This window comes from Sarcophilus harrisii, chromosome 3, assembly GCF_902635505.1.
Source record: "Sarcophilus harrisii chromosome 3, mSarHar1.11, whole genome shotgun sequence".
In the NCBI taxonomy this organism is placed as follows: domain Eukaryota; kingdom Metazoa; phylum Chordata; class Mammalia; order Dasyuromorphia; family Dasyuridae; genus Sarcophilus; species Sarcophilus harrisii.
This window is the reverse complement of record NC_045428.1, coordinates 263,159,804-263,174,127: the sequence shown is the minus strand read 5'-3', so window position 1 is coordinate 263,174,127 and position 14,324 is coordinate 263,159,804. Positions and strand designations below refer to the sequence as shown.

The 14,324-nt window shown below is 32.8% G+C and overlaps 1 protein-coding gene across 1 annotated transcript in view; it reads left to right on the top strand.

Annotated features, from left to right (window-relative positions):
* IL1RAPL1 (interleukin 1 receptor accessory protein like 1) overlaps positions 1-14,324 on the top strand; it is a 1,491,295-nt gene that overhangs the window by 1,452,844 nt on the left and 24,127 nt on the right. Inside the window, exon 9 of the mRNA XM_031963646.1 lies at positions 6,444-6,587. Coding sequence (XP_031819506.1) covers positions 6,444-6,587 — 144 coding nt within the window. The remainder of the gene's footprint in view (positions 1-6,443; positions 6,588-14,324) is intronic.

The window sequence follows — 14,324 nt, the reverse complement described above, 5'->3', positions numbered from 1 at the left end:
ATAAGAAAAAAATTGTGGCCATTGCTCAAAATGTTTGTAGCAAATCTAGTTTTAAATGGGAGCAATTTATTCAGAAACCAATCTACTACTGCAGCAATAATCAATGTGTTTTCCCTTAGTCCCATAGTGGAGCTGCCGAAGGACTGTTGTTAATTGCCTGTAACTAAAAGACTGCTGTGCCCTTAAATGTAACTCTTTGGCACTCATTCATTTGTTGTGTTTAACTGAATGCCAGCTTCCCTTAGGTTTTGCCTAGTAATTTTCCTTTACAATTTTCACATTCACTTTTGGTCCCTTAAAGGGGGCAAAGTCTATCATTTTAACAACAAAACACAAAAGGCTAAACAGATTTTAAAAGGTTTGCACTTTCTCTTTCCTTCCTCTGATGTGGAATTGTGCTGAAATGGAATCTTTTTAGAAATGTTGCCTCTCCGGGCAACTTGAACTTGAGCAGAAAAGCAGATCACACTTCAAAAGGAGAATAACATTTGCTGTGGTAACAGGACTCACATTTTAATGTAGAGATAAATAAATCAATTGACTGGAGTTGTGGCTGTTAACAGTGACAATTTTCAACTCCCAGCAGTTTTCTGCTGAACCAGTGGAGAAAGAGCATTGGGGACCATACATTTTAATAAATATTTTCATAGGGGAGCAAGTAGATGTGGAAACTACACAAATTGTAGATTGTAGCTGTTATGAGATATTGTATATAATACATAGGCTATTCATCATACACGAATGGTTAGACATTATGCTATTCTAGAATGTGTGTATGTTATTTATGTGTGTATGTATACATATATAAACACTTTTAAATGGCAGTTATTTTATCAAGTGATAACTTTTATGATTGTGGATAAAGTTAACTTTAGAGTAAAGAAGACCAAAGTTCAAGTATCTTCTGTGTCATGTTGTGACTAAGGAATTCTAGGCAAGTGATTTAACCTCTCAGTACCCCCAGGCAACTCTGGAAGTCTAGCTATAAATTACACTGAAGTAGCAGAACTCCATTGGGAGAGAAAGAGCCTCATTAAGAGCTACTTAGGCCCATGAAATCACAGGTCTTTTCAAAATAAAATAAAATCTTTTTGTGGTAACATGATAGGGATTAGAGTGCTAGACTAGAAATTAAGAAAATCCGTTGAGCTCTCAGGTAAATATGTGAACTAAAAAAAATTACTTAATCTATATATACATCAGTTTCCTCATATATAAAATGTAATAGCGCTCTATTCCCTAATACTCAGGGCTGTTCTAAGTCTTGAAGAAGATGTAAAGTGTATGTAAAATACACAAAGTAATTGCAGACTCTCTACAAATATAGTAATCTATTTTCTTTCCTATTCTATCCTGTGCTATTTTATGATACTCTATGTTATATCATGCTCTGTCACTCTATACTCTTCTATTGGTTATACATTATGATAGGTGATGATATGTTTATCATAAGTCATATTTACATATTATAGTCATCTATCAGAAATATTTATTAGACATATAGTAATATGGAGAACTTCATCTTAGGCTTAGTAAAAGAAATACAAGACTATAAAACATTCTCTCTGCACTCAAATTTGACCTTCCATAACCTCCTCTGGGTCATGGATTTAGGATTACCTTTTGATTATGCACTCTGATTATTATTTTTTTACACTCTGTGTACATGAATATATGCATACATACACACATATTTTGTATTTTAGGTTTTCTGTGGGTACCTCATTCTTTCCCCTTCCCCCCTTTTACTGGAATGTAAGATTCTAGTGGTCAGAGTAATGAAATTTACCTAAACATACTTCCTCAGAACCCAGAATATAGTTGACCTTCCACAGAGATAGTTTTATATTGTATGTGAGCATTGCAACTCTACATTTGTAGTGCCAAGAAAAGTTTTGAGGACGATCTATAACATTTTCAGAGTTGATTAATAAAAAAAAGTTTGGCTTTTATATTTTTACTTTTTGTTCTGATAGTTAATGCTACAGGAAGTCCTCACAAATGACCCTAAATATGCCTTGCACACACTTTGACTACATGCATGATATCATACAATATACACATGATCACAAATAAACATACCCACTTATACTTATCTATACATACATATATATATATATATATATATATATATATATATATATATATAAATTAGAGGCGCTCAGCCAGTAAAAATATTATCCTTTAGACTGTGTAATTAGTAATTACTAGGCTAAAATCCCATCATATGTTCACAAATCATATAATTTCATTATTTCTAAAGTTTTAATCTTGAAAGCATGTTTAAAAATCTTAAATCATTAAAGAATAATAAAGTATTAATGTTAAGATTAACATTCTAAACTTTCCTTGTTAGCCCATGTCATCTAAAACTATATAGATATAAGTAAGTTCCTAAATAGGTCAGCCCTTTATTTCTTCAATGTTTGAGCTATTTCACACTTTGAAGTGATCATGCCTAGCATGAAGTTTCCCCTTTCATTTATTGGATTTGCTAATACTTGCTGACTAGATTAAAAATAACACTTACATAAATATCAATGATGTGAATATTGTCTGAAGTGTTATTTCTGCTTTTAGGAGTCATTGGGAGGTACATACATTTTGGGGGTTGTTGTTTTCCCAAACTGACTGACATAAAACAAAATCCTAAGAACTTATCTGATCACCAGAGGCAGAAAAATGGTCAGGCACAAAGTCATCCTTTAGGGTTCAGAGAGTTGAGTGGGGGCATACATAGAGGCACTAATCCCATCTTCATCACCACCTTCATCAAAGGCCTGCCTACAGCCATAGGAAACCACACAGCAGTGCCAGCTCTTTGATCTATTTAATACTTCCCTTTGGCTAGGGGTTTTGGGTTGCCAATTGCATAATTCCCCCTTAGAATAGAAGTGACCTTTTTGTTATTTCTTTATAAATAGATTTTTTAATCCCATGATTATGCCAAATTATGTTTCAGAATCAGAGAACACTGAATATATGAGAAGGCCATGGACCACATCACTGTTGTCTTTATGTTCATATCTGTTAAATGTAGAATCAAATCTATTTCAGATTCCTTCTGAGGCTCCATTAATTCCTAAATGGGGAGAAGTAGGAAGAGAGAAGATTAGAGAAATGGTAGAAGGGGATAATTTATACCCAGGGATGAACCGGCCATATATATCTTACATGCATAATATCCCAATCATAGCATTTACAATATATTCAAAGAGAGATGAATATCATATTAATATCTTGTCCTGAATTTTGCAATATAGTGTAGTTTTTAGAGTGATGAACTTAGAATCAGAAAGTATTGTGTCTGAATCCTATCTCAGACATTTATTTAGCTGTGTGATCCTGGGTAAGGCAGTTAACCACTCTCAAACTCAGTTTCTTTATTCTAAAAATGGAAACAATAATAACACCTAATTCACAGGGTTATGTTTATTAAAGGAGAAAATAGGTAAAGCATTTTACAAATCTTAATAGGCCTTAAAAATGCTAGGCTTATTGTTGTCATTGATTGTGGTGTTCTTCTTCTTTTATATAATATATGATGGTTCTCTCTGAGAGCAGGTTTTTTGGGGATGTTTTCTGGAGGCAGCCTTAGTTTCAGTTCAGAGTAATAATCACTCCAAATGCAGCCAGCTGATAAAATCTAAATGTTTATTTTTCTCCTTCCTTGGGCCCAGGTAGCTTTCTTAGAGGCCTATCTCACTGCTTGCTTCCAAGAGCTTTTGTAGCTTGTCCTTTGCCTCTGCTTTCTTTAGCCTCCAGCCAGCACAAAGGTGGAAGATGGAATGACTCTGTCTCCGCCTCCGAGAGTGGGCTTGTGGGCTTCTGTATCTCCCAGAGTGCTCTTTGGCCCTCAGAGCTTCTTGCTTATATGCTGTTCACTGAGTACACACCATTCATTATATCACTGCGAAACCATTATTTGTTGTAGAATTAAATCAATTCTAAACTAGATTTAAACATTGTCTCCTCAATTCCACTTAGTACCTTGTTTCAAGTTCTGGCCCATAACATCATCTCCTTCTAAGATCAGATCAATCAAACTGAACCATACTGCTAAGTTAGGCAACTGACTTATCACTTTGTAAGGATTCTAACAATTGATGATGACGATGATGATGAATTATACAATATGCTCTTAAAACAAACTTTCAATAAGGAAAAAATGCCTTTAACATTTGTAAATGGAATTCAAAAGGGAAGAAATAACCCATTACCAATCACAATAACAAAGCATTCCTATAGCTATTCTATTTTTCAAATTTCATATTTATTTCCTTATACCCTGGGAGATTCAATAATTTGCTTGATTATCCTTTCTAATATTCATAAAATCCAATAATTTAGAAACATATTTTCTGACTCTAGGCTATGTTCTTAGAATATTAAAGTAACAAATGAGTTAAATCATGTTTTCTAATGTTACAATGTATCCAAGTAAAGATATATAATTGAATCAAAGATAAATCCACTGAAGTATCCATAATGTTTTTTCCATAGCTAGTGCTATGAAGTTGTTTCAATAGCCTTTATTGCCACAGAGACAAAGAAACTTGCATTTGTATGGAAAGATTAGTGACTTTTAAGAGATGGTATCTTGCCAAATATAGAAAATACTATGGTGCTTCCTGAATAGATCTTTTGAGTAGCTTAAATTATTAATAACAAAAATAAACCTGTTTAGTATAGAAGTTATAGGTATCAGATCTGACTAAATAGTTGACATTTTGAGTCATTCTAATGAATTTTGGCCAAGCAATTATAATGCCAAGCAAATTAAGTTATATAGTAGTTTAACCCTGTCTATAGCTAATATCTAAAGTAACTTTATACCTGCATCTTAACCCTTTTTACTATAGTTGAAAAAAATACCTGATTAAAGAGTGGTATATGTGTGTGTATGTATGTGTATATATGTACATATGGGTAGCTTGATTGCTCAATAGATAGAGCCCAGACCTGGAATCAGGAAGAACTGAGTTTAAATCTGGCCTCAGAAAGTGACTAGATCTGTCACCTAGTCAAGTCTCTTAGCTCTGTTTGCCTCAGTTTCCTCATCTGTAAAATGAGCTAGAGAAGGAAATCACATAATATTCTAGGTGTCTTTACCGAGAAAATCTCATATAAGTTCATGAAGTTGACCATGATTGAAACAACTGAATTAAAAACAAGACCTTTAGGTATTTCCTGATTTAATTACTAAATTGGAAACAGAGGAACAGGTGAAGATAAAAATAATTGTACTTTATCACATGTACTATGATGGAGAACTCTTATGAAAATGTTTATGAGAACTACACATTTTCAGTTATTTATACTTATAGAAAAACTGCATAATGATCTCATTTGCACTTAATGAATTACTTAGGTTTGTGTCAAACATAAATCACTTCATATATATTTTCCCATTTAAATACATCTTTTGTAGCAATAAATAAAAAAATATGATTTGTGATTTGAAATATATATTCACATAGTTATATGGGATATGTATCATGTACATGAATATATTTCAAAGTACATAAGTATATAATATGTATGCACACATATATGTATATGAATATGTGTGTGTATATAGATATATGTGCATATGTATGTGTGTGTGTATATAATGACCTATGTGACCCAAATCTCATAAGCATTTTAATTTAGAATCCACTTAGGAAAAATAGCATTCTGCTAATTAGTATTAAAACTAAAAAGAATGGTGAAAATCAATCCATAACAAAAATTAAATTGTAATCAACATGAATTGTTTAATATATAATAGGCATTGAATTTAAATTGAACTTTATAGTATTTTGCTGGAGATGTCCAAGAATCATGGAGTTTGGGAGTTGGAAAAAACCTCAGTAATCACTTATTTCCACTCATAAGCTGAAAATTATTGCAATACTGAAAAAAGAATTTGCTCCATAATAGACCCAACCAATTGGCCTTCTTTTCTTGAGACCCTGCACTGAGGGAGAACCCATGGCATTAAGAAGCTTCTTATCTCACTTTGAGACAGCTCAAGTCTCAAAAGAAAGAAATTTTTCCTAACATTAATTAATTGGTCTCTTCAATTTGCAACCATTTATTCTAGTTCTCATCTTTGGGGTCCAATAAAACAAGACTTATTTTTCTTCCAATGAAAAACTATCATGTTCTTTCCTTCATACACCTTATAAAATTTCCAAAAAATGGGAAGGGGAGTTATCTTTTTTCTAAGATAACTTGTCATTTCTGTTTTGGGAGATGGAGACTTTTAAAAAGGAGATGAACCCTTGATCTCTAAAAGTTAGGAAAAAACCTATCCTGCATGGCAGAGATTTGAAAGTTAAGTAAGAGAAAAACAATATCCACATTCATTACTTTAATCCCCATACTGTGAGATCAATTTAAATTTGTTATTTTCACTGTGAGCATATAGTGCCACGACATGTTGTGCTTTTTTGCAGAACTGATGTATACAGTTGAACTTGCTGGTGGGTTGGGCGCCATTCTGCTGCTGCTTGTGTGTTTGGTGACAGTCTATAAGTGTTACAAGATTGATATCATGCTCTTCTATCGGAATCATTTTGGAACAGAGGAAATTGATGGAGGTAAGAGATTCTTCATATTTGTTTTATTTTTTTATCTTAATATTCTTGCTATTTATATTCTCTGAATGTAGGTGAGAATACCATACATATGATTCTGTTGTTTCTATAACAAAAAAAGAATGATCTAATGATGGTTTTAATTATTCTAAGCTTATTTTGTTTTTTTTTTTTAAAGCAAAAACAAAACAAACAAATAAAAAACATTCTTTGTACTGGATTTCATAAAGTCAGTGAAGAAGTGGGATTGGATAAACCTTTCTAAATAGAAACATGGGACACCAACATCTTTTGGATTTTGATTCAGAATGCCACATACCAATTATAACCACAAATTGTGATTCAGCTTCCATCACTATGTAATCTATATACAAAGGCCAATTTTATATCCTTATGAGCAAGAAGTGTCTCTTGGGTAACACAATTAGTGTTAGGTGGAAGTGAATCTCAATTTGCTTCTTGTTTAAGTGTATCAGTTTCAATAAATTGTTTTGAGTATTTTAGAATTCATTCTACTCAAAGAGATCTTTTCTTTCTAATTTAACTCTTTTTTAGTTATAGCCAGTGTAGATTTAAATTGTGCTCCTGTTAATATAAAGGGGGAAAACAGAAGTATAAATTTTCAATAACAGTTAAGCTGGTATTTTTGTTAGAGCATAATAAATATATATATACTTTTTTTGCTAAAGAATCCCTAAATTAATCCTAACTAGTGATTCCTCCAAATAGGGAATGTAGTAAAGTACTTTGTGCACATATTAGTTAGTGCACATATTAGATGGTCAGCCAATGTTTGTTAAATTTCAACTGTTTCATTGGATGTATTTGAATGAATTTTTAGTCCTTAAAATTAAAACCTCTAAACTATCAACAATTAGATTTAACTCATTTTTTACCACTCTAAATTCTCACAAGATAAATTTTCCATTTTGAGAAAGTTATTTATGGACAAGTTAAAACAATACATAAGTAGGCAGGTTATAGTGAAATCATCTAGATATATTAGCATTTAATTATTATTTTATCATCACCAAAGATTCTACCATTGTGGCTTGGGCCAGCACCCTGAGCCTCACTTTTCCAATTATAAAATGATGGAGAATGTTAGATTTAATGGCCTTGAAAAAAATAATCCATATATATATATACAGTGTTTTTTACAGTGTTGTATATTACTTCTTCATTATTACCTTAGATTTATAGATAAACAAAGACTGAGAAAGATAAAATTGATGGACCATAGTTTTTTACTATGTTTTTTACTTTAAAAACAATCAGAAATAACTCAGACCCAAATCTTCGGACTTCTAAATCCAGTATTCATTCTAATATCCCACTCTGGCTTCCCATGGCTGCCTAGAGGTATGGTTGCCATTGACTTTGGGAGACTACATGGGTGAATTAGAAGGCATACAAACCAGTGTAAAGAAGCAAGATTTCAAAAATGTTTCTGTTTTTCAATGTGAAAAGACGTAAAGGCATAAAGATAAAGAGCTTCAAAGACAAAGTTGTCTTAATTCTAGATTTTGACCTCTATTCCTCTCCAAAATTAACACTCTAACATAGTCATATCAGAATTGGAACAAAGGAGATATTGAGTACTAATTGACTGAAAGCCAACATACAAATTGTTCTACAGAGATTAAATGACAGTTTGTTCAATTGAAGTATAAAGATGAAGTTCCTAAAATCAAAGGAGATATATATAGTCTAATAGCTAGAAAAGGAAGAAAATGTTTTTGCATCTAAGAATTATTCACAACTCATTTATTCTTTTATATCAGAACAAGAAAAATGGTATAACAAAAAAAGGCTTATTTAGGACTATATTGACCTGCACAATTCAATTAAACTGAATTCAGTTTTAGACCAAAAAAATTAATGGAAAAAAGTCACAGGATATTTTTCATAGAATATGAGAGTTGGAAAAGCCTCAAAAGTAGTATACTCAAACCTGTGCCTAAACAGAAATTCTCTCTAAAACATTTCAGATATGTAATTTTCTGACTTCCATTTGAAGACTTTCAGAGCTGGTCAACTCACTACTACATAAGATATTAAGTCTCATTTTCAGATGCTATAAATGTTGAAAAGATTTTCCTAACAAAGTTGATTTTGTATCACTTCAACTTTTACCCATCATTCCTAATTCTACCCTTTAAGTCAAAGCAGAACAAAAGTAATCCCTCTTCCTTATAACAGTCCTTTAACTGCATATTATAGATTGCTATAGTTCTCTGGCTCCTCAAGAATTCTCTAAAACATCTACATTTAGACAGATAGATAGACAAATAGACACAACACACAGGGACAGAGACAAAGACAGAGACAGAAAAAGGGAGAGACAAGGAGGAAGAGAGAGAGAGAGGGAAGGAGCGAGGGAGAGGGAAGGTACAGAGAGGGGGAAGAGAGAGAGAGAGGGAGAGAGAAACAGAGAGAGGAAGGGAGAGGGAGGAAGAGAGAAAGAAACAGGGAAGGAGAGAGAAAGAAACAGGGAGGGAGAGGGAGGGAGAGAGAAAGAGAGGGAGAGCAAGAGATGGCCTCACTTCATTCAACTGATCTTTGGATGATGGAGTTTCTCTATTATTTTTCTCTTTTTTTTCTTTCCTTTAAATCTTTCATAGTCCTTCTGACATTGGAGATTATTTTGTTTATGACTATATCCATACTATCCTGCCTATCTTCTTGTATCGTTCTGTAACCCATCTTTGTCCCTATCTCCTATTTCTTTTGTGAATGCATTTATTTCATGTGTTTCATTTTTAGTTTTATCTATGTGTTTGTTATATTAAATCTTTCTTTATTCAAATAAAAGTAAAATTCATGGCTTTGGCAGGTAAAACTGTGATGTCTTCTCCCAGAACCCCTCCAAGTCATTTTTCTTAAACCATTAAGAAAGCTGTGTCTTGGTTACACCTGGAGCTCTGGTATTTTATAGCTTTCAGATGGTGAATGCTAAGGCTGCTCTGAAGTTTCAAGTTTTACTTAGCCCTCTGAGTTTGATTCTCAACCTGTGTTGGCAGCTTCATATTTAACTATCTCTGCAAGACTGAACATCTCTCTGTGGAACCCTGATCTGAGTAGGGTAGTCTAGAGATTATTTAAATGACCCAGTAGAAAGATGTATTTCTATGCTTAAAAATCTTTGTTGGTAGTTGGTTTTTCTATGTACTCATATTGGAAACATTAGATTGTTCCTCACTTTCTTTGTGTTCAGTATTAGTTGTGCTTTTGTGGTCATAATTTTGCCTTTAAGAGTATCATTGGCCTAGTGGGCCAATTTTGCATACAGAATTATAGGTTATGATATCCTATATATACTTTTTTGAGCTCTTAGAACTCTCTTTTCCTCAAAGCTAGGTTGTGATCTAAACAGTCTGGTTTTATCCTTCTTGCATGATCACTTTATTTGAAGTATCATATCACTTCTTTAGAAATAAGTTCCTCAGGGTTCAGCTAAGATGGCAGAAAGGGGAAGGAAACTCTCATAAGCTCTTATCCAAACCCCTCCAAAGATCTTTAAATAATGCCCTAAAACAATTCCTGGATTAGCAAAATCCACAAAAGGATGTATAAATACAATTTTCCATATCAAGACAACCTATACATTTCATAGGAAAGGTGTGTTGTACCAGGATGAGAGTGGAAAACTGTCCACTGCAAGTCATGCTGTAACAGATTGGGTCCCAGCAAACCAGGAGCAGGCCTTGGGAATGAATGAATTAGTAGCTGTGGCATCTATTTCTGGAGCACTCAGCTCACTGACAGTAAGAGGATTGAACAAATAATAAGAAAGAGTTTAGAGGTATCTCTTTGCTGGCAAAAGAGACAGGACTCTATTTTCTTCACACTCAGATGCAGGTTGCAGTTCTAGGTGGCAAGTTCCTAGGACACATCAGAGTGGAGCAAAGACTCTGATCACAGTCCCAAGGCAGAAAATAGTGCTTGTGGTCACTCACAGACCATAGCACAGACCAGGAGAGCAGTAAGTACACCTTTCTTTATATTATACCACCTTGGAAAAACTGAAAACTTACAGGTCCCTAGAAACATCTCTGAAAACAGCTGCACAAAACTCCTAAAGCTTGGGACAATGTACCTTCCACCCTGGAAGCAGATTCCCATTTTAGCATAAGTTAAAAGTCAGGAAATAGACTGCAAAAATGAGCAAACAACAGAAAAAAGTCTGACATAGAAAGTTACTATGGTGACAAGAAAATCAAAACACATACTCAGAAGAAGACACCAGTCTCAAAATTCCTATATCCAAAGCTTGCAAGAAAAAAAATGAATTGGTCTCAGGCCATGGAAGATCTCAAAAAGGATTTTTAAAATCAAGTGAGAGAGGTAGAGGAAAAATTGGGGAAAGAAATAAAAGTGATGCAAGAAAATAGTGAAAAAAGCATAAACAGTTTAATAAAGGAGGCAAAAGAAAATACTGAAGAAAATAACATCTTAAAAATCAGAATATGCCAAATGATAAAAGAGATACAAAAATCCAATGAGGAGAAGAATGCTTTGAAAGGCAGAATTTGTCAAATGGCAAAAGACATACAAAAAAGTCATGGAAGAAAAGAACACAAAAAAATAGAATTGGCCTAATAGAAAAGGAGGTAAAAAAAATCTCACTGAAGAAAACAATTCCTTAAAAATTAGAATTGGACAAGTGGAAGCTAAAAATCTTATGAGACATCAAGAAACAGTAAAACAAAAAGTACAAAAAAAGAAAAAATAGAATACAATGTGAAATGTCTTATTAAAAAAACAAATGAGAAAAAAATTTCATGTTTTTGAAAAAAAGAAAGAAAAACAAATGATCTAGAAAACAGTTATAGGAAGAAAAAATTTAAAATGATTAGAAATTATGGCAAGCCATGATTAGAAAAAAAGCCTAGACATCATCTTTCAAGAAATTATCAAGGAAAACTATTCTGATATTCCAGAACCAGAGAGTAAAACAGAAACTGAAAAAATCCAATCACCTCCTGAAATGGATTCCAAGATAAAAACTCCCAGGAGTTTTATAGCCAAATTTTGGAACTCCCAAGTCAAGGAGAAACTATTGCAAACATCCAGAAAGAAACCACTCAAGTGAAGTGGAGCTACAGTCAGGATAACACAAGATTTAGCAGCTTCTATATTAAAGAATCAGAGGGTTTAGGATATAATATTCCAGAGAGCAAAGGAGCTAGGATTACAACCAAAAATCACCCACTCAGGGAAAATGAATATTCAATAAAATAGAGGATTTAAAAGAATTTTGGGTGAAAAGACCAGAGCTGACTAGAAAATCTAACTTCCAAACATAAAACTCAATAGAAACATAAAAAGATAAAGGGGAAAGGAAAATCACAAGGGACTAGGTTAAAGGTTAAGGTTAAACTGTTTACATTCTTAAATAGGAAGATGATACTTGTAACTCATAAGAACTTTCTCATTATTAGGATGACTACAAGAAGTATATATATAGACAGAGCATAGGTGCACATGAAAAGGATATCTTTTAAAGAAAATTAAAGGATGAGAGAGAAATACACTGAGAAAAGGGGAAAGGGAGAAGTAGAATGAGGTAAACTATTTCACATAAAAGGTAAGAAAACTATAACAGTAGAAAGGAATATGGAAGGGGGGAGGGAATGCCTAGATCTTACTTTCTTTGGAATTGGATCAAAGAGGAAATAATATACATACTCAATTGATATAGAAATCTATAGAAATCTACTGAAAGTAGGAAAGGAAAGGGATAAGAGAAGGGTGATAGTATTCTCAAAAGGATCAACTGGGAAGGCAGAAGTCAAAAGCAAATCACTTTTTAGGTGGGACAGAATTAAAAAAGGGAGAATAGAATAAATGGGGGGAGGACAATGGAAGGAAATAGAGTTAACAATCTTATAAGTACGAAAAAAATTTGAAGCAAATTTCTCTAATAGATAAATATATAGAGAGAAATGAGTCAAATTTATAAAAATAAAAGCCATTCCTCAATTGACAATCAAAAAGTATGAAGTCAGTTTTCAGATGAGGTAATCAAAATTATCTATAATCATATGAAAAAATGTTCTAAATCACAATTGATTAAAGAAATACAAATTAAAACAATGCTGAAGTACTATCTCACACCCATTAGATTGACTTATAGGACAGAAAAGGAGGATAATAAACACTAAAGAGGATGTAGGAAAAATTGGGACACTAATGAACCATTGATGGAGTTGTGAACTAATTAAACTAATATGGAAGAAAATTTGGAACTATGCCCAAATATTTATAGCAACTCTTTCTGGTGGCAAAGAATAGGAAATTGAGGGAATGCCCATCAGTTGGGTTATGGCTGAACAATTTGTGGTGGAATACTATTGTGATATAAGATATGATGGCCTAGATGCTTTCAGAAAAATCTGGAGAGAGGTACATGAACATCGTATACGGTTATGGCAATATTGTAAGATGATCAACTATGAATGATTTAACTACTTGAAGCAAATACAGTAATCCAAGACAATCCTGAAGGACTCATAATGAAAAAATGATATTCCCCAGAGAACTAACCAGAGAATTTATCCCCAGAGAAAAACTGATGGAATCTAAACCTAGATCAAAGCTTACTTTTTAAAAAAACTTCCTTTATTTCTCTTGGGTTTTTATTTTTGTCTATGTTTTCTTTTATAACATGACTAATATGGAAATGTGTTTTGCATGATTACACTTATACAATTTAAATCAAATTGCTTATCTTCCCAAAGAAGGTTGGGGGGGGGCTGAATTTGGAACTCAATTTTTAAAATGAATGCTTAAAGTTATTTTTACATGTAATTGGGGAAAATAAGATATATATATTTTTTAATTTCAAGAAAGAAAATAGATTCTGTTGGTCAGAATCAGATGTACAATAATAATTCTTGTCACTCTTATGAAGATTAAATTTATCATAAAAGCTTGTTTTTTTTTTTTTCATTTATCAGCTCTTTTGTCTTTAAGACAGGGAGATATTTTTTACAATTTTCTTTTGTTACTGAAGTCCCCGATAACTAATATAATATGCTTCCATACATTGTTTATAAATTTGTTACTTGATCTTATAAACTTAAGTTTCCTGCCATTTTGTCCTTTTGACTTAGAGATTTGTTGTATGACCCCTCCCCCAATCACTTTGTTTATCCTGCCTTTGAACTTCATCCAAATTTTCTTCCATTTGCTATTTCTCCTTTGATGAATATGTCAATTTGATATGCATTATATTGCTAATTTTTGTATAATCTGGTCCTTGAGGTTAAGATTCATTTTCCCATAGATCTATTCTAGTCCTGGGTCAGATCCCAGAAGACCTAAGACAACTAGTTTTATCTTCTTACCTTAATTAAGATGACAAATTCCTTTTTAACAATTCTCCAAGGAATTAAATTTACTGATTACTAGAAAGACAGTGTAAAGAAACAAGGAGTTTGAATAGGTTACAATATATCACCAGGTAAGAATTATGCAAGAGAAGCAATATTCAAAATGACATCAGAGATGTATGACCAGAGAAATAGTTAGACCTAATATATATAACAATGAGAGAAAATGTTGTGGGTTTTTTTCATTTAACAATCTACTTTCTCCAATGAATCCCATGTAATATCAAAAAATATTGAGGAAGGTCTTTAATACAGTGAGTAGACCCTTCAAGGAAAATTTGTGATGCAATATCTTGGGCATCTTCAGTCATCTTGTTCTATATTTTGCCACTGGATCTAAATG